Genomic DNA, 22,069 nt, shown 5'->3' on the forward strand with positions numbered 1-22,069 from the left:
CAATGTTGCAGAAATTATTAGAAAAATGCAGGTAGATTAGTTCAAACTGATTATACTAGCTGGAATCGTTCCCTCGAACGAATCTACCTGGACTAACTACTCATTTGTGCAACATTACACACTGCTGAGGATGTGTTGCTTGCAACACGAAAGTGCCAAGAGCTATCATTCATCTTCCCCCCCCCCCCGAAGTGGTTGTTTTGCATATACTGGAATATCCCGTTTCCCTCTGCCTCTGCCACGCAGTCTCTCCCCCTAAAAAAATTCTAATCAGTGTAGAGCTCTTCTGTCACTGCCGGAAGTTTGAAACATTTTCAAATTAACCTTTTTCCTGCATGAATTTAATAACTTCTGTCAGCAAAGCAAGATTTTAGTCCGATCCTTTGCATAATTCTCTCGCCACAGAATATCACCACCACATGTACACGTATCATTCGTCATGTCAGTTATTTGCCCAGGGAAAAAATAAAGATGTATGTTTTTTCCCCCTGGTATTGCGCTTTACATGAATACATTTCACTGTTTTGAGAAAACAAGGGAAATTATTCTTCCTCTTCACCTCTATAATTCTTTTAAAATTCTAAATTTCGCTTCAGTGTAATTATGCATTACACTGTATTTTTCTTGATAGGTTTAGTTTTAATAATGAATAATAATAATAATAATAATAATAATAATAATAATAATAATAATAATAATAATAATATTATTATTATTATTATTATTATTATTATTATTATTATTATTATTATTATTATTATTGTTGTTATTATTATTAATATCGCACATTATCATTCGATACATCAAAAATAAAACCAAATGTTTGTCTTTAACAGGTGTGCCAACATTACACTGAGGAAAACGCCGTGTGTGTGTCTGTACATAGTAGTGAGGATGGCAGTGAACGTGTTGGTGCCCCTGCTGATTCCCCTCGGCGAGCAGCTGACGAACGGTAAGTAAACAAACTCTGGCATCCGGATTCTTGAGATGATGAATGGTGGTAAGTACAGAACTCCAAAAGTTAAATGAAATCTATTTTTACCCCACTGCTGCTGAGTATTCTCTGTGTATTTTGAAATATTTTTACAGTTCCTAGATAATGTGAGAAATCACGAAAGCACTTGGAAGATCATTATTTTTTCACATTCGTTGTTTTGCACATTGTGATATCACCTGTTGACCGTGATATATATATATATATATATATATATATATATATATATATATATATATATATATATATATATATATATATATATATATATATATATATATATATATATATATATATATATATATATATATATATATATATATATATATATATATATATATATATATATATATATATATATATATATATATATATATATATATATATATATATATATATATATATATATATATATATATATATATACATGCAAAACAAGTACTGTGAAAGAATAGAGAAGTTCCAAGCGCTTTCGTGACTATTCGCATTATCAAGGAACAATGAAAGTAAAGCATCAAAGGAAGGTATATAAAGGGGTAGCCCACACCTCACTATCAGATCCCACAACAACGAAACACCTGACGCGAGACAGCAGGTCCGCAGGCCGAACAAGACAGGTCCTTCATACAACCCACCAACAAACTATTCTACCCAAGAAATAAGAAATTTAAAAAAAATATTATTTGTCCAAAGTATTATTAAATTCTTCCCAAATTCTATTAATTATAAATGGATCTAATTTATATAAACCAAAGGAAATATTCATATTATTGTCAAAACTGCTTTTTATGAAACAAGATTCAATTATATTCCTATCGACCATGGACTTGCTTGATACTACTTTCTCAACTTTTTGAAAATCAATTGGATGGTTAAAATCTCTTACATGAATAAATAGAGCATTGGAATCTTGTCCAGTTCTAATGCTATATTTATGTTGTTTTAATCTTAGTTCGAGATTTTTACCAGTTTGACGGTAATAAACTTTATCGCAAATTTTACAAGGAATCTTATAGACACATCCATCAGCAGTTTGGGGGAATTCTTTATCAAAAGTTTTTTTACTGTATCAAGAATTTTGAATACAACTTTGATATTAAAAGTCTTAAGAAGAAAAGGCATATCAACCAAGTTTTCATGGTAAGGGAGAACCAACATATTTTTTGTTGAATAAGGCTGGTTGTCCCTTTTTGGATTGTAAAAAGTAATTGATAAATCTTTTAAAGTTGCTAGAAATACTTTTTACAATCCAAAAAGGGACAACCAGCCTTATTCAACTAAAAATATGTTGGTTCTCCCTTACCATGAAAACTTGGTTGATATGCCTTCTCTTTTTAAGACTTTTAATATTAAAGTTGTATTCAAAAATCTTGATACAGTAAAAAAATTTATGATAAAGAATTCCCCCAAAATGCTGATGGATGTGTCTATAAGATTCCTTGTAAAATTTGCGATAAAGTTTATTACGGTCAAACTGGTAAAAATCTCGAACTAAGATTAAAGCAACATAAATATAGCATTAGAATTGGACAAGATTCCAATGCTCTGTTTATTCATGTAAGAGATTTTAACCATCCAAATGATTTTCAAAAAGCTGAGAAAGTAGTATCAAGCAAGTCCATGGTCGACAGGAATATAATTGAATCTTGTTTCATAAAAAGCAGTTTTGACAATAATATGAATATTTCCTTTGGTTTATATAAATTAGATCCACTTATAATTAATAGAATCTGGGAAGAATTTAATAATACTTTGGACGAATAATAATTTTTTAAATTTCTTATTTCTTGGGTAGAATAGTTTGTTGGTGGGTTGTATGAAGGACCTGTCTAGTTCGGCCGGTGGGCCTGCTGTCTCGCGTCAGGTGTTTCGTTGTTGTGGGATCTGATAGTGAGGTGTGGGCTACCCCTTTATATACCTTCCTTTGATGCTTTACTTTCATTGTTCCATGAACAACGAAAGCGCTTGGAACTTCTCTATTCTTTCACAGTGGTTGTTTTGCATATTCTGAAATCACCTGTTTACTGTGATCTTATTGTATATATATATATATATATATATATATATATATATATATATATATATATATATATATATATATATATATATATATATATATATATATATATATATATATATATATATATATATATATATATATATATATATATATATATATATATATATACATATATATATATATATAATATTAAGAAGCAAGATTTATGAGGCACTCATTGCAGTTGTTTCAAATTCCGAAATTTTATACCCTCTTTATATATCCTATCTTTGTGAACTATTAAGCGGGACGTAGGGGGACTGGTGGTGCACACATTATCTTGAGATCTGGAGTGTTGCCATGGTGAGATAGACTTGAAACTTTATCTCTTAAGTTGCACGGAAACGAGGTGACTTTGCGTCGCTCCAGTGGTGGTTTTACTTAAAATAATCCGCCATTGTCTTCGTGTGGCAGCCCAGTGTAAATGTTTGTTCCACTTTAATTATCCACCGTTTATTAATTGTAAATTAATGATGGTTTCCAGCCACAATTCTGCTACTACCTGTCCAGTGTAATGTGATGCTCTCGTAGGGTTGTAGTCAGTCACGTGGCGACATTATATTGTTACTCCAATATAAATTCAGTATACCCTTAGAAGCACGACTTGCATTTCCACTACAGTGAAATAGGTTACAGTGCACCCTCCTGCCCTCCTTAGTGTCGTTATATATACCAAGAACTGTCGCCGAGAGAGCAAATCTAAATATAGAAAGACGTGTTAGAGCATCAGACTTGTTAGTAACAGGACGAAACCCGGAGGTAGACCAAGGTAGGGAAATGTTATTCTGTATATTTCGACCCATAAATCAAGACTTCTTCAGCAGAATTCATTCTGCTGAAGGGGACCTCAGACCTAGTTGAAATATAACTTTCCCTTTTCATCGTATCCAGGTGGGTGAATTCCTATTATAGATTGCCATCATTAAGGTTATAAAGCGCAATGAAATGTAGACCTTACAACGAAATGCAGAAGCGCGAAATTTACTTGAGCCCGTATAATTATATCTTAAGAAATATTATACATTGAAAAAAATCAAATAAATCTGTAACTATATAATAAAAAAAATCTTATAGTTATCAGATATCTCTTTTAAATTCTATTTTCCAACGAAAGCAAATTATTTTTTTACGATCTTCATAGTTTCTTTTTCTTTATTCTAAAAACCACTTTCTTGCCCCTTGCTTGCCTGTTCTTGAACATTTTCTATCTTGTTTGTTCCATACTGGAACTCCAGACAAGAGCTGCCTGCTTGAATCCATGTGCAATATATATTTTAAATAATTTATCACGTCTTCATTAATATAGACAGTGTTCATGTGATAAAACTTAACATCTCACAACTCGACTCACGAAATCGTAATGACACGATTGCAAACAAACCATACCAAGGGCGGGAATGAACCCGCGGGTTCAATCCCGCCCGTGGTATGGTTTATCTCACAACTCATTTTCTCTTAGATATCCTTGAGATTTCACTACATGTTTACCACGGTGTCTGCACTTCCTCTCAAGTGTTTCTACTACACGTGTAAGACAGGTTTAAGAGGGTGAATCAGAGGGTTGAAATTTTTTGTAGGACGGGTTTAAAGGAATTGTAGAAGTGACGTAAGTTTGGTTGGGGAATATTCTTAACTTATCCGTTTCCTTCTTTTCCTTCTTATGTTACTGTTGATCCAATCTGCATTTATTTTATTTTTCTTCTGAGATATTTGACTCCAATTTTCATAAATTTCCCATGAAGTATTTTCTCTGACTTTCACCCATAATTGAGAACAACATTTTCTGATACACTCGGTTTTTGTTTGCCATTGTTTTTGCCCTCATCTATTTCATTCATTGCAAAAATATATTATATTAGTAACTACAGTATATCCAACATCTCTTCCAGCAGTCTTTATACATTCCAGTAGATTGATTCATGTAATACAGCATCTAAACCAAGAACTAAGAAGGAAGAAGAAGAAGAAGAAGAAGTTTTTCCCATATACTCCCACGATCGCTCTTACCAAGAGATTTACAAGAATTCATTTTAAAACTTTCCTTCTCTAGTTATATATAGTACAGATGGTAAGTTGTCACTCGCCCGAGCTGCTGCTGCTGCTGCTGCTGCTGCTGCTGCTGCTGCTGCTGCTGCTATTATTGCTGCTGCTACTGTTGTTGTTGCTGTTGTTGTTGCTGCTGCTGCTGCCTTCGTTATGGTGATAATATATAGGGCGTTTCAAAGATATAGACCCAATTTCAAAGCAGACTGCTTTGAAAATGGGACCGTCAATTTGAAACACCCTGTATACCCACAACACTGAAGCCACGTCGACCACTTCTGTGGGTCATTTCTCTTTCAGCCTCGTTGGTCATCCTGTTTATTTGTATCTGAAGTCTGTTTAAATAAGTTTTGTATTTGGCAAATATTTAATGGAGGGAGGATCGAGCTCTTTCCCGCTCCTTGTGCTTAAAACCTTACACGGGTTTAATAATAATAATAATAATAATAATAATAATAATAATAATAATAATAATAATAATAATAATAATAATAATAATAATAATAATAATATTATTATTATTATTATTATTATTATTTTTATTATTATTATTATTATTATTATTATTATTATTATTATTATTATTATTATTATTATTATTATTATTATTATGCGGCAGGGCAAAACCCTTAGAAAATCATTCAGCGACGGAGGATTTGGAGATAATCGCCATTGATCCTGGGCGCAGTTTCATTTCCTTGAATCAAGAGCCCTCGCCGGCATCAAGGCACTCCCCTTGAAGAGATCATACGGCCATATCGTTGTACATAAATCTAACACACATATTTAAGTGGTTCAGCATTTTTCATTATAAATGTTTAGAGATTTTTTTTAATATGTTTAATTTTTCATTATCATGTAAAACATCACCCATGTTATGCCTGGAGGGTCAGCGTTCTCGTGGTCCAGTCATTATACCTGGTGTCTCTCCTGTCCTCCAGGTTGAATTCCCTTAACCTCTCCTCGTAAGACAAACCCCTCAGCCCCGGGACTAGTCTTGTTGCAAACTTTTGCACTTACTCTAATTTCCTGACGTGTTGAACCATGGCTGAGTTTCATACTGGTGCTGTATACTTTAAAGTGTGTATGTACTCATCTAATTGTACTCACCTAATTATGGTTCTGGGAGTTAAATCATAGCTCCTAGCCAGGCCTCTTCACTGGTCGCTACTGTGTCACTCACTCACTGCTCTGTGAGCTTTATCATACCTCTTCTTAAAACTATGTATGGATTCTACCTCCACCACCTCACTCTGCAGACTGTTGCACTGCCTGACAACTTTGTGACTGAAGAAATACTTCCTAATATCTCTGTGACTAATCTGAGTCTTCAACTTCCAATTGTGACCCCTTGTTGCTGTGTCCTATCTCGGGAACATCTTATCTCTGTCCACCTTGTCGATTCCTCTCAGCATTTTATATGTTGTTATCATATCCTCCCTGTCCCTCCTGTTCTCCAGTGTCGTCAGGTCAATTTCCCTTAACCTCTCCTAGTAGGACATGCCCCTTAGCTCCGGGACTAGTCTTGTTGCAAACCTTCGCACTTTCTCTAATTTCTCTGACGTGCTTTTCCAGGTGTGGGTTCCAGAGTGGTGCTGCATACTCCAATATAGACCTGACGTACACTGTATACAGAGTCCTGAATGTGTGTGTGTGTGTGTGTGTGTGTGTGTGTGTGTGTGTTGTGTACACCTTCATAATCCAGTCTTCGCTATATTACAGTTGTTCTCCGTCTGTGTGCTCAGTAAGTAAAAAAAAATGTATGTGGTTGATGGAGTCTTTATATCATAAAACACATTTTTGGTGCCAGAACCATTAGTAGGTGCTATGAAAATTTGCTTTTTATAAAATCGTCTTCAGATTTAGACGCACACGTAAAAAAACAAAATCGAGAAATGGAAAGCACAACAACAGAATTTTGTTCACTCGAATAGAGAGTTTGTTTCTTATAATTAAAATCAGTTGTAGTAATTGTGTACTTCTTATTCTTGTTTAATAATATCTCTCTTGATGTGTATGTCCTAGAGCAGCAGTGTGTATACTCATAATGAGAGCAGCAGTGTGTATACTCATAATGAGAGCAGCAGTGTGTATACTCATAATGAGAGCAGCAGTGTGTATACTCATAATGAGAGCAGCAGTGTGTATACTCATAATGAGAGCAGCAGTGTGTAGAGTCATAATGAGAGCACCAGTGTGTATACTCATAATGAGAGCAGCAGTGTGTAGAGTCATAATGAGAGCAGCAGTGTATATACTCATAATGAGAGCAGCAGTGTGTATACTCATAATGAGAGCAGCAGTGTGTAGAGTCAAAATGAGAGCACCAGTGTGTATACTCATAATGAGAGCAGCAGTGTGTATACTCATAATGAGATCAGCAGTGTGTATACTCATAATGAGAGCAGCAGTGCGTATACTCATAATGAGAGCAGCAGTGTGTATACTCATAATGAGAGCAGCAGTGTGTACACTCATAATGAGAGCAGCAGTGTGTATACTCATAATGAGAGCAGCAGTGTGTATACTCATAATGAGCGCAGCAGTGTGTATACTCATAATGAGAGCAGCAGTGTGTACAGTCATAAATAGAGCAGCAGTGTTTACACTCATAATGAGAGCAGCAGTGTGTACAGTCATAAATAGAGCAACAGTGTGTATACTCATAATGAGAGCAGCAGTGTGTACACTCATAATGAGAGCAGCAGTGTGTATACTCATAATGAGATCAGCAGTGTGTATACTCATAATGAGAGCAGCAGTGTGTATACTCAGAAGGAGAGCAGCAGTGTGTATACTCATAATGAGAGCAGTAGTGTGTATACTCATAATGAGGGCAGCAGTGTGTATGCTCATAATGAGAGCAGCAGTGTGTAGAGTCATAAGAGCATCAGTGTGTATACTCATAATAAGGTCAGCAGTGTGTATACTCATAATGAGAACAGCAGTGCTTATACTCATAATGAGAGCAGCAGTGTGTATACTCATAATGAGAGCAGCAGTGTGTATACTCATAATGAGAGCAGCAGTGTGTATACTCATAATGAGAGCAGCAGTGTGTATACTCATAATGAGAGCAGCAGTGAGTATACTCATAATGAGAGCAGCAGTGTGTATACTCATAATAAGAGCAGCAGTGTGTATACTCATAATGAGAGCAGCAGTGTGTATACTCATAATGAGAGCAGCAGTGTGTATAGTCATAATAAGAGCAGCATCGTGTATACTCATAATGAGAGCAGCAGTGTGTATACTCATAATGAGAGCAGCAGTGTGCATACTCATAATGAGAGCAGCAGTGTGTATACTCATAATAAGAGCAGCAGTGTGTATAGTCATAATAAGGGCAGCAGCGTGTATACTCATAATGAGAGCAGCAGTGTGTATACTCATAATGAGAGCAGCAGTGTGTATACTCATAATGAGAGCAGCAGTGTGTATACTTATAATAAGAGCAGCAGTGTGTATAGTCATAATAAGGGCAGCAGCGTGTATACTCATAATGAGAGCAGCAGCGTGTATACTCAGAATGAGAGCAGCAGTGTGTATACTCATAATGAGAGCAGTAGTGTGTATACTCATAATGAGGGCAGCAGTGTGTATGCTCATAATGAGAGCAGCAGTGTGTAGAGTCATAAGAGCATCAGTGTGTATACTCATAATAAGGTCAGCAGTGTGTATACTCATAATGAGAGCAGCAGTGCTTATACTCATAATGAGAGCAGCAGTGTGTATACTCATAATGAGAGCAGCAGTGTGTATACTCATAATGAGAGCAGCAGTGTGTATACTCATAATGAGAGCAGCAGTGTGTATACTCATAATGAGAGCAGCAGTGTGTATACTCATAATGAGAGCAGCAGTGTGTATACTCATAATAAGAGCAGCAGTGTGTATACTCATAATGAGAGCAGCAGTGTGTATACTCATAATGAGAGCAGCAGTGTGTATAGTCATAATAAGAGCAGCAGCGTGTATATTCATAATGAGAGCAGCAGTGTGTATACTCATAATAAGAGCAGCAGTGTGTATACTCATAATGAGAGCAGCAGTGTGTATACTCATAATGAGAGCAGCAGTGTGTATAGTCATAATAAGAGCAGCAGCGTGTATACTCATAATGAGAGCAGCAGTGTGTATACTCATAATGAGAGCAGCAGTGTGTATACTCATAATGAGAGCAGCAGTGTGTATACTCATAATAAGAGCAGCAGTGTGTATAGTCATAATAAGGGCAGCAGCGTGTATGCTCATAATGAGAGCAGCAGTGTGTATACTCATAATGAGAGCAGCAGTGTGTATACTCATAATGAGAGCAGCAGTGTGTATACTCATAATAAGAGCAGCAGTGTGTATAGTCATAATAAGGGCAGCAGTGTGTATACTCATAATGAGAGCAGCAGCGTGTATACTCATAATGAGAGCAGCAGCGTGTATACTCATAATGAGAGCAGCAGTGTGTATACAATGAGAGCAGCAGTGTGTATACAATGAGAGCAGTAGTGTGTATACAATGAGAGCAGCAGTGTGTATGCAATGAGAGCAGCAGTGTGTATACAATGAGAGCAGCAGTGTGTATACAATGAGAGCAGCAGTGTGTATACAATGAGAGCAGCAGTGTGTATGCAATGAGAGCAGCAGTGTGTATGCAATGAGAGCAGCAGTGTGTATACAATTAGAGCAGCAGTGTGTATACAATGAGAGCAGTAGTGTGTATACAATGAGAGCATCAGTGTGTATACAATTAGAGCAGCAGTGTGTATACAATTAGAGCAGCAGTGTGTATACAATGAGAGCAGCAGTGTGTATACAATGAGAGCAGCAGTGTGTATACAATGAGAGCAGCAGTGTGTATACAATGAGAGCAGCAGTGTGTATACAATTAGAGCAGTAGTGTGTATACAATTAGAGCAGCAGTGTGTATACAATGAGAGCAGCAGTGTGTATACAATGAGAGCAGTAGTGTGTATACAATGAGAGCAGCAGTGTGTATACAATGAGAGCAGCAGTGTGTATACAATGAGAGCAGTAGTGTGTATACAATTAGAGCAGTAGTGTGTATACAATGAGAGCAGCAGTGTGTATACAATTAGAGCAGCAGTGTGTATACAATGAGAGCAGCATTGTGTATACAATGAGAGCAGCAGTGTGTATACAATGAGAGCAGCAGTGTGTATACAATTAGAGCAGCAGTGTGTATACAATGAGAGCAGCAGTGTGTATACAATGAGAGCAGTAGTGTGTATACAATTAGAGCAGCAGTGTGTATACAATGAGAGCAGCAGTGTGTATACAATCAGAGCAGCAGTGTGTATACAATTAGAGCAGCAGTGTGTATACAATTAGAGCAGCAGTGTGTATACAATGAGAGCAGCAGTGTGTATACAATGAGAGCAGCAGTGTGTATACAATGAGGTTACCTGGTTACCTGGAGGTTATTCCGGGGATCAACGCCCCCGCGGCCCGGTCCACGACCAGGCCTCCCGATGGATCAGGGCCTGATTAACTAGGCTGTTACTGCTGGCCGCACGCAGTCCGACGTACGAGCCACAGCCCGGCTGATCCGGCACTGACTTTAGGTATCTGTCCAGCTCTCTCTTGAAGGCAGCCAGGGGTTTATTGGCAATTCCCCTAATGCTTGATGGGAGGCTGTTGAACAGTTTTGGGCCCCGGACACTTATGGTGTTTTCTCTTAGTGTACCAATGGCGCCCCTACTTTTTATTGGCGACATTTTGCATCGCCTGCCCAGTCTTTTACTTTCGTAGGGAGTGATTTCTGTGTGCAGATTTGGGACCATTCCTTCCAAGATTTTCCAAGTGTAGATTATGATATATCTCTCCCTCCTGCGTTCCAACGAGTACAAGTCAAGTGCTTCCAAGCGTTCCCAGTAGTTAAGGTGCTTGACAGAACTTATACGTGCAGTAAAGGATCTCTGTACACTCTCTAGATCTGCAATTTCACCTGCTTTGTATGGAGATGTTAATGTACAGCAGTATTCCAGCCTAGAGAGAACAAGTGATTTGAAAAGGATCATCATGGGCTTGGCATCTCTCGTTTTGAAAGTTCTCATTATCCATCCTATCATTTTCTTTGCACGTGCGATCGTGGCACTGTTGTGATCCTTGAAAGTGAGATCCTCAGACATTACTACTCCCAGGTCCCTTACATTATTTTTCCGCTCTATTGTATGGCCGGAGTCAGTAGTATACTCTGTTCTAGTTATTATCTCCTCCAGTTTTCCATAACGGAGTAGTTGGAATTTGTCCTCATTGAACATCATATTGTTTACCGTTGCCCACTGGAAAACTTTGTTTATATCTTCTTGGAGGTTAACCGCGTCCTCAGCAGATGACAGCCTCATGCAGATCCTAGTATCATCCGCAAAGGATGATACGGTGCTGTGGTGTATATCTCTGTTTATGTCTGATATGAGGATAAGGAATAAGATGGGGGCGAGTACTGTGCCTTGTGGAACAGAGCTCTTCACTATGGCAGCCTCCGATTTAACTCTGTTGACCACTACTCTTTGTGTTCGATTTGTTAGGAAGTTGAAGATCCATCTCCCCACTTTCCCAGTTATTCCTTTAGCACGTATTTTATGGGCTATTACGCCATGATCGCATTTGTCAAATGCTTTTGCAAAGTCTGTGTATATTACATCTGCATTCTGATTTTCTTCCAGTGCATCCAAGGCCATGTCATAGTGGTCCAGTAGTTGTGAGAGGCAGGAGCGACCTGCCCTGAACCCATGTTGCCCTGGATTGTGCAGATTTTGGGAATCCAGGTGATTTGCAATCCTGCTTCTTAACACTCTTTCAAATATTTTTATGATGTGGGATGTCAGAGCTATTGGTCTATAGTTCTTAGCTAATGCTTTGCTGCCACCTTTATGGAGTGGGGCTATATCCGTTGTTTTAAGTGACTGTGGAATTTCACCCATGTCCAAGCTCCTCCTCCATAGTGTACTTAGGGCACGCGAGAGGGGTTTCTTGCAGTTCTTAATGAAAACAGAGTTCCACGAGTCTGGGCCCGGGGCTGAGTGCATAGGCATGTTGTCAATTGCTTTTTCGAAATCTATCGGAGTTAGGGTAATGTCGGAAATCTGGCATACATTTATGGAGTTTTGAGGCTCATTCATGAAGAAATCATTTGGGTCGTCGATCCTCAGACCGATTAGTGGTTCACTAAACACAGAGTCGTACTGGGATTTCAATATTTCACACATTTCCTTGTTGTCGTCTGTGTAAGTCCCATCCTGTCTGAGTAAGGGCCCGATACTAGATGTGGTATTTGCCTTGTTTTTGGCATATGAAAAGAAATATTTTGAATTTCTTTCAATTTCACTAATAGCTTTAAGCTCCTCCTGCCTCTCCTGGTTCCTGTAAGAGTCATTTAGCTTAAGTTCGATAGTTTCCACTTCCCTGGTCAGCGCCTCCCTTCGTGTATCAGATATTCTAGCACTCCTGAGGAGCTCAGTGACTCTTCGTCGTCTTCTGTAGAGGGAGCGTCTTTTTCTCTCCAGTTTACTCCTGCTTTTCTTCTTTCTTAGGGGAATATGCCTAGAACATGCTTCGGCTACCAGGCAGTTGATCCTTTCAAGGCACTGGTTTGGGTCCATGTCATTTAAGACATCTTCCCAACATGTTTCGTTTAGGACATGGTTTACCTGGTCCCAGTTGATGTTCTTGTTGTTGAAATTGTATTTTGTGAAGACACCTTCACAGGTACATGCATTCTGTTGTTCAGGACCCCTATGCATGTACGTCTGGACTTCGATTAGATTGTGATCGGAATTAGTTGTTTTTGATATTCTTATGTCTCTTATCAGGTCCTAATTATTTGCGAAGATAAAGTCAAGTGTGTTTTCTAGTCTTGTTGGCTCCACTATCTGCTGGCTTAAGGTGTGTTTTTCGCAGAGACTTAGTAGCTCATGTGTGTGTGACCTTTCATCTGCGCTACCTCCGGGGATTGTTTCAGCTATAACATTATTTGCTACATTCTTCCATTTTGTATGCCTTAGGTTGAAATCACCAAGCAGTAAGATGTTTGGGGATGGAGCTGGAAGGTTTTCCAAACAGTAATCGATTTTCAGTAGCTGTTCCTTGAACTGTTGGGAGGTTGCATCTGGTGGCTTGTATACAACCACAATGACTAGGTTTTGGTTCTCGATCTTTATTGATAGAACTTCAACTACCTCATTTGTGGTGTTCAGGAACTCCGTGCAGATAAGGGACTCTTTGACATACAGGCCAACCCCCCCTTGTTGCCTGTTTTTTCTGTCGCATCTAAAAAGGTTGTAACCACTTATCCATATTTCACTGTCAAAGTGATCTTTTGTGTGAGTCTCTGTGAAGGCTGCAAACATTGCATTAGACTCCACTAGAAGTCCACTGATAAAAGGTATTTTGTTGTTGGAGGATGGCTTAAGGCCCTGTATATTAGCAAATATGAACGAGGTTGTATTTTGTGTTTGTTGGGGGGATTTTGTTATTGGCATCAGTAGTTGTAATAATTCTGGAGGGCCATGGGTGGCCACTGGCTGCGCCTCCAGTCCAACAAGGCTCCAAGGTGGTGGACTATTTTTGTTATTTCCTTCCATTTTCTTTTTTCGTTTCCTGCCACTAAAAAATCACCTGGAGTTGGGTTGTCGTAGCTACTATTGTTTGTCTTGTGGGGTCTGTGCCTCCTGGTCCCTTTTAGATGGTATGCAGGGCATTCGATGTTGTAACACTGCTTCTGGAGGACCGAGGAGTGGCACATTTTTGGGTGAAAGAAAGTACAGGAAGAAGAACGACACACTCCTTTAGACAGGAGGTCGCTACAATGAGAGCAGCAGTGTGTATACAATGAGAGCAGCAGTGTGTATACAATGAGAGCAGCAGTGTGTATACAATGAGAGCAGCAGTGTGTATACAATGAGAGCAGTAGTGTGTATACAATGAGAGCAGTAGTGTGTATACAATGAGAGCAGCAGTGTGTATACAATGAGAGCAGCAGTGTGTATACAATGAGAGCAGCAGTATGTATACAATGAGAGCAGTAGTGTGTATACAATGAGAGCAGCAGTGTGTATACAATGAGAGCAGTAGTGTGTATACAATGAGAGCAGTAGTGTGTATACAATGAGAGCAGTAGTGTGTATACAATGAGAGCAGTAGTGTGTATACAATGAGAGCAGTAGTGTGTATACAATGAGAGCAGTAGTGTGTATACAATGAGAGCAGTAGTGTGTATACAATGAGAGCAGTAGTGTGTATACAATGAGAGCAGTAGTGTGTATACGATGAGAGCAGTAGTGTGTATACAATGAGAGCAGTAGTGTGTATACAATGAGAGCAGTAGTGTGTATACAATGAGAGCAGTAGTGTGTATACAATGAGAGCAGTAGTGTGTATACAATGAGAGCAGTAGTGTGTATACAATGAGAGCAGTAGTGTGTATACAATGAGAGCAGTAGTGTGTATACAATGAGAGCAGTAGTGTGTATACAATGAGAGCAGCAGTGTGTATACAATGAGAGCAGTAGTGTGTATACAATGAGAGCAGCAGTGTGTATACAATGAGAGCAGTAGTGTGTATACAATGAGAGCAGCAGTGTGTATACAATGAGAGCAGCAGTGTGTATACAATGAGAGCAGCAGTGTGTATACAATGAGAGCAGCAGTGTGTATACAATGAGAGCAGCAGTGTGTATACAATGAGAGCAGCAGTGTGTATACAATGAGAGCAGCAGTGTGTATACAATGAGAGCAGCAGTGTATATACAACGCAAGAGTAAAAATATCACTGCACTGAGAATGTTAACATTATTTTCCAAGGTTTAACAGTGTGGTAAATTTGCATTAGTTCCTGTAGTTATATTAGTTTACATAATAATAAATTCATGTAAATTAGTGTAATTTACATTAAACTGAACGAGTGTGAAAAGTTTTGTGGGACTAAATCCACCAATCAGAGTGAAGAGTACTATCAGTTTCACGAATGAGGATAATCGATAAAACAGCAGATTTCCAGATCTAAATGATCAATAACTAGAAATTACCTTTGAAAATGAGGACAGAATCATAAATAAATCGGGCAACCTATGAGGCTTGAACTGTAAATGAAGGGTAAATAGAGATTCCTTAATGTAATAACTGATTTCTTTATACGTCAACATATAAATGAAGCAAGACGAGTGAGAGAGGACAACTTAAGAGTCAATATTACACTTGGTTTTTACTAGAAGACAGGGAGGAATTTTCAGGATAAACTGATGTGCTTGGAAAGACTGATAAAGTTCAGAGAGTCAAGTCTGTTGAGGAGGATCAAACTTCACACACACACAAGTTCATGAAGCAGGAAGAGCGATCTAGTAGCGACCAGTGAAGAGGCGGGACCAGGAGCTGAGAATCGACCCCTGCAACCACAACTACGTGAGTATACACACACACACACACACACACACACACACACACACACACACACACACACACACACACACACACACACACACACACACACACACATAGTATTAGAAGTAACATTTATTGTTAAATATAACCAAAGAGGTTAATACGAAGCGTATAAACAGAAATGATTGGATTAGAAAAATAAACTCTGTTGTATAATGCTTTACAAGAATGTTTTAAAGAAACTAAATTGAACAAAAAAATACAGAGGACAGACTTTAAAAAATATGTATAAAGAGTTTATTCCAAAAGCGAACATAAGACGAAGACATAAACAATTGTTTATAGGAAGATACTGGAGAACTATGGAAAAACAAGAACCTGGAATGTATGTTGTAAGTGGACCAGCCACAAAAGTTAACAGGAGATTCAAGAAGGACAGAAATACATATACAAGTGTAAGCAATTTCATTTTCTGTTTATGTGGGGCGCTAGACTCGTACGGACCATTCAGAGCAGGTAGTAGTGGTAGTGAAGATTCGATCCTCCGTCCGCTGAGTACTAGACAAGCAGTAGGGTGACACAAATCACCACCTGGATAGTCTTGTGTGTTGTGAAGCTCCTAACTTGTGTGGGTCATTTAGCACAAACAGTGGTGAAGGCTCGGTCCTCCGCTCCCTAATCGTGGCTCTGTCTATTATCAGTTAGTTTTGTTAAAAATAAACATCATTTTAAATGTTTTATCTGCTTTCACATACAGTTTGGTCACAGACCGGATTGCACTTCCACCACTCTTAGTGCTGAAATGACCCATACGGGTTTTTTATTTCACGAACTACAATTTAATAATTGTTTGCTTTTTATTATGACGAAAAAAATCGATATTGAGTTCCGTCGCGGGGTGACCCTGACCAACTCTCACGGTAACCTTTAGACCCCGATGCTGACCTCTCCACTCGGCGCGCATAACCTCCCAGGGGAGATCAGCACTCTCAACCAGCACATCCTCGTGGGAAATCCCCAGCAGCAGCACCTACCAACTCTGGGAGGCTCCCAGCATCCACCAGTAATACTGGGCCCCCTGCAGTACGTGCTGAGCACCTCTGTTTAACAGGCGCCCGTGGAGAGCCGCCTCAACTTCAAAGCAACAGAGGAGTCCTGCCCTCACGAACACACCCTCGGGCACGACCATCAACCTACCTCTATCTTCTCTGTGCACCTGCAGCGACAGAGTCAGTGCAGCGCTCCAGACTACTATTCTCCGATTCTCAAAGGCTTCTCGACTGCCCGCATGCCTTACCACAGTGCCCCCGAGCTCCCAAGGCGCTATTGGGTATCAGAAGAGCGATCAGCGCCGACGAGGGGATGGTGGAGCAAGTACTGGTGTACAGTGCTGGTGACTGTAACCATCATTCTCCTCCTCGTCAGCCTCATGGCAACAAACAAGTCTCAACACATAGGTGCGTCTGATGCTCGTTGATTTTTCAGTTATATATATTTTTTCTCGCTTGTTATTTATCGGTTTCATGGTAAGAGCCGATACTCCCATTACTTGTAAGCAGAGGAGATACCGTTGCCCAGTGGTGAGAGGAGCGAGTCTCATCACTCAAGTCTAGGGATCTAATCTGACAAAAAAAAAATCCCTTCATGAGAGGTTCCTTGATAATGGTGAGGGACTCTTGATCTGGGGAAATGGATCTGTGTTTCGGTTCCCTAAATTAAGCCTGATTGCTTTCCATCTCGTCCAACCCCCCCCCCCTCCCCGAACGCTGAATAATCCCTACGGGTTTAGCGTTTCCATGATGATGATAATAATAATAATACTAATAATAATATAATAATTTGTAAGCAGAGAAGAGGAAAGAAACTTCGAAAATGAAATAGTAGAGAAGAACAAAGTAAAAAAAAACAAGTCGTTTATTAAAGTTTGTAAAATAAAAAAGTCTGCTAAATGTTAGAAAATAAAAGATAACGACAAAATCACTGAAGTAGAAGAGAGTAAATGTTTGAGGAATTAAAGTTTCAGTGTTCACAAAAGATGTTTAAATGTTTAAAAAATTCATCACGGACAGACGAACTGGAAGATACTGAAATAACTGAGGAGGAAGCCAAGAAATTACCACTGACAAAAGAGAAGCAAGAGAACCAGGCGAAATACTGTCATGGGTTTTAAGAATGTGCAGGAGAATTCTGCTACTCTCTTAAAATGTTTAGACTTTTACTACATGATAAATTGGGAGAATAATAGAAGAAGTCACACATTTTGCCAGTGTTTAAAAAAAGATAGAAAAAAAAAACTTTCAAACTATAAACCGGCGTCGCTGAGAAGTGTTGTAAAAATATTGAGAAGATTGCATTAAACGCTAACTAAACAAAAACCTAATAACTGGTAAACAATTTGGTTTTCTATGTGTAAATTTACGTTTATCAAATCTATTTAGCAAATGTGACAAACATGAAATTTCATTAAGAAAGAACTGTATGGGCAGATCTGTATTTATCTAGACTTCAATACAGCTGAAGAATTAGAAACATGTGCAACATCTGGATATCTTTATTGTAGACGTTTCGCCATCCAGTGGCTTTATCAATACAGATTCTAGGACATAATAGGAAGACAGTAGAACTATATACAAAAGATGAGGTAATCAGTCCCTCAGCCCTCAGTCCCTATCCACTGACGCCTATATAACCGCCAGTCTTCATGCCTTTGCTCCAGATTCTCCTCCACCACGATGCTGTGAACACTAACTCCAAGGCTGAGGGACTGATTACCTCATCTTTTGTATATAGTTCTACTGTCTTCCTATTATGTCATTAAAGGTCATTAAAGAGCGAAAAAGACGTGAAGGAACAGATTAAGATTTTCTTAATTAATATCTGTAGTTGCAGCATTACATTAATGGTGGACAGTACCAAGTTGAACGTGACACTAACACATCGCTGAGTTATTGCCTAAATTATTTAAAAAAGGAGGTAGTAAATGCTTCTACTATTGAATATATATATATATATATATATATATATATATATATATATATATATATATATATATATATATATATATATATATATATATATATATATATATATATATATATATATATATGCATATACACTAATACTTGGTAATTTCAACTCTCTCTCTCTCACACACACACACACACACACACACACGCAACATTATTCATTTAGTATACAATACACACACAAATAAATTCGACCCCTGTCTAAATTATGTTAAAACAAGTGGATGATTTATTGTATTTTCCAAAAAACTCACATTTGGTGTGCCAGACTCGCCATATTATTATATTATCCTCTATTATTTGCAACCCAAATTTAATTTTGTTAATAATTGCGGCGTATGCTAAAATTTCGTTTTGTTAAATTGTCCTGCGAGGAAAATGTATATTTGTAGGTTTTTGTTAGTTCATTTGTATTATATAAGACTTTTGTAGTTGTATTTAGCTGAAAAACTAATGTATATTTGATGTTATGAAAAGAGAGGTAAATAACATGAGACATGATTGACAGGCAAGATATGTTTGTATTCATCTACTAGCGTTTTACACTTCTCTAGTTGATGGTGGTGCTGGTGCTGGTGTTGTTGCTGCTGGTGTTGCTTCTGGTGTTACTACTGCTGCTGGTGCTGGTGTTGTTGTTGCTGCTGGTGTTGTTGTTGCTGCTGGTGTTGTTGTTGTTGTTGCTGCTGGTGTTGCTTCTGGTGTTACTACTGCTGCTGGTGCTGGTGTTGTTGTTGCTGCTGGTGTTGTTGTTGTTGTTGCTGCTGCTGGTGTTGCTTCTGGTGTTACTGCTGCTGCTGGTGTTGTTGTTGTTGTTGTTGCTGCTGGTGTTGTTTCTGGCGTTACTGCTGCTGCTGGTGTTGTTGTTGTTGTTGTTGCTGCTGCTGGTGTTGCTTCTGGTATTACTTCTGCTGCTGGTGTTGTTGTTTTTGTTGCTGCTGGTGTTACTTCTGGTGTTACTGCTGCTGCTGGTGTTGTTGTTGTTGTTGCTGCTGGTGTTGCTTCTGGTGCTGCTGCTGCTTCTCGAGTTGTTGTTGTTGTTGCTGCTGGTGTTGTTTCTGGTGTTACTGCTGTTGCTGGTGTTGCTGTTGTTGTTGCTGCTGGTGTTGCTTCTGGTGTTACTGCTGCTGCTGGTATTGTTGTTGTTGTTGCTGCTGCTGGTGTTGCTTCTGGTGTTACTGCTGCTGCTGGTGTTGTTGTTGTTGTTGCTGCTGGTGTTGCTTCTGGTATTACTGCTGCTGCTGGTGTTGTTGTTTTTGTTGCTGCTGGTGTTGCTTCTGGTATTACTGCTGCTTCTGGTGTTGTTGTTTTTGTTGCTGCTGCTGGTGTTGCTTCTGGTATTACTGCTGCTTCTGGTGTTGTTGTTTTTGTTGCTGCTGGTGTTGCTTCTGGTGTTACTGCTGCTGCTGGTGTTGTTGTTGCTGCTGGTGTTGCTGCTGGTGTTACTGCTGCTGCTGGTGTTGTTATTGTTGTTGTTGTTGTTGTGGCTGGTGTTGCTGCTGGTGTTGCTGCTGGTGTTGTTGCTGCTGGTGTTGTTGTTGCTGCTGGTGTTACTGCTGTTGCTGGTGTTGTTGTTGTTGCTGTTGGTGTTGCTGCTGATGTTACTGCTGCTGATGGTGTTTTTGTTCTTGCTGCTGGTGTTTCTGCTGCTTGTATTGTTGTTGTTGCTGCTGGTGTTACTGTTGTTGTTGCTGGTATTACTGTTGGTGTTTCTGCTGGTGGTGGTGTTGTTGCTGGTATTACTGTTGGTGTTTCTGCTACTGGTGGTGTTACTGCTGCTGCTATTACTGCTGCTGCTGCTGCTGCTGCTGCTGCTGCTGCTGCTGCTACTGCTAGTACTCCTACTGTTGTCAGTATTACTGCTGCTGCTGCTGCTGCTGCTGCTGCTGCTGCTGCTGCTGCTACTGCTAGTACTCCTACTGTTGTCAGTATTACTGCTGTTGCTGCTAGTGTTATCGCTGAATGCACTTTATATTCGTAACGTCATTTATCTTGTCAAACTCTTCTTGTCCACACGCAGCTAAAGCCCATTCATTTCTTTCTCTATATTTTCGCTTTTCACGCTAATGTCGACCACAATAAGAAAATTTTAATATCCAATTACGTCACCATACACAAATAAAACAAAAAGCTCTTTGAAAATAATTAGTTTTTAGATAAACTTTTAATTCTAACATGGGGGTAAAACGTTATTTTTGCCTAGTCATAAACATACAATTTTTTTTTTTAAATTGTAAAATGCGATTTTAATTGCAAAGAGCAAAATAATCATCCATTTTTTACAGGATGCCGCTTTTAATTTCAAAGCAGTAAAAAAATATCTAAAATTATTTTTTTTTAGCTTTGAGAATAGATATGATAGAGTTCCCGTCACTAGGAAAGAGTGAACCCGGAAATCACAAGCTTTTAAGCTCTGTGTAGATTATTATTATAATCAAAACTAAGCCCTACATCAGCTCTGTTTAAAACTCCACCAAATCTTCCCTATAAATCTGTACACAGAGCGAAACGTTGCTCCAATCCAAAGCATTCTCCGCAACGTGGCCTCTAAGAGGCAAGACCAGGACCCGAGGCTCGACCTAAACAACCACAAATACTCGGTGATGGAGAAACTGTGTCCTGGACACAAGTGTCGACGCTGGAGACGACGCACGGTAATGGAGATCCGCCTCATTAGCTAGGCGCTCTAAATTGCTTCTATTCGAGGACTCGATTACCAAATATTTCTTTTCCCGGATATTTTTCACCAGGATCAGCACTGAAAGATGAGAAAAGCACAGTTTGTGTGGTGTGGCAGTGTGGGTGGTGTGGCAGTGTGGTTGGTGTGGCAGTGTGGGTGGTGTGGCAGTGTGGGCGGTGTGGCAGTGTGGATGGTTTGGCAGTGTGGGTGGTGTGGCAGTGTGGTTGGTGTGGCAGTGTGGGTGGTATGGCAGTGTGGTTGGAAGGAATGTGGGGGGGTGTGGGTAGTGTGGCAGTGTGGTTCGCAGGAATGTGGGGGGGGGGGAAGGTGTGGCTACGTGTTTCATAACACTATCTACTAAGACTTGTGGGTGGGTACGCTTGTGTATTTGAAGTGGGGTGAGTGTGTGGGTATGTGGGAGAATGTGTGTGTGGGTGTGTGGGTGTGTGGGTATGCGGGTGGGTGTGTGGGAGGGCGGAGAATAGGAAACGGTCAAACTGTTTTAACTTATTCTGCAACTGACCAGAAGTTACCTGCATCTGAGTGAGAAGTTAGTGATGTCAGATATCTAGGGTACATTGTATTCATATTGCTCGGCGTAGTTGTTATGCTGTTGTGGTTCTGGTGGCAGTGCTGCTGGCGCTGATACTGTGGTGTTGGTGTTGGTGGTGTTGGTGTTGGTGGTGTTGTTGCTGATGGTGGTATTGCTGGCGGTAGTGATCCACAATACACAGCAGGCCAAGTGTCATCACACACACACACATACACACACACACACACACACACACACACACACACACACACACACACACACACACACACACACACACACACACACACACACACACACACACACCTAGTAGCGACCAGTGAAG

The 22,069-nt window shown here is 39.3% G+C and overlaps 1 protein-coding gene across 1 annotated transcript in view; it reads left to right on the forward strand.

Moving 5' to 3' along the window:
* Positions 1-22,069, forward strand: part of LOC128686994 (putative neural-cadherin 2) — a 919,537-nt gene that overhangs the window by 347,360 nt on the left and 550,108 nt on the right. Inside the window, exon 2 of the mRNA XM_070082349.1 lies at positions 837-952. Coding sequence (XP_069938450.1) covers positions 895-952 — 58 coding nt within the window. The 5' untranslated portion in view covers positions 837-894. The remainder of the gene's footprint in view (positions 1-836; positions 953-22,069) is intronic.

This window comes from Cherax quadricarinatus, chromosome 7 (genome assembly GCF_038502225.1).
Source record: "Cherax quadricarinatus isolate ZL_2023a chromosome 7, ASM3850222v1, whole genome shotgun sequence".
NCBI classification, from domain to species: domain Eukaryota; kingdom Metazoa; phylum Arthropoda; class Malacostraca; order Decapoda; family Parastacidae; genus Cherax; species Cherax quadricarinatus.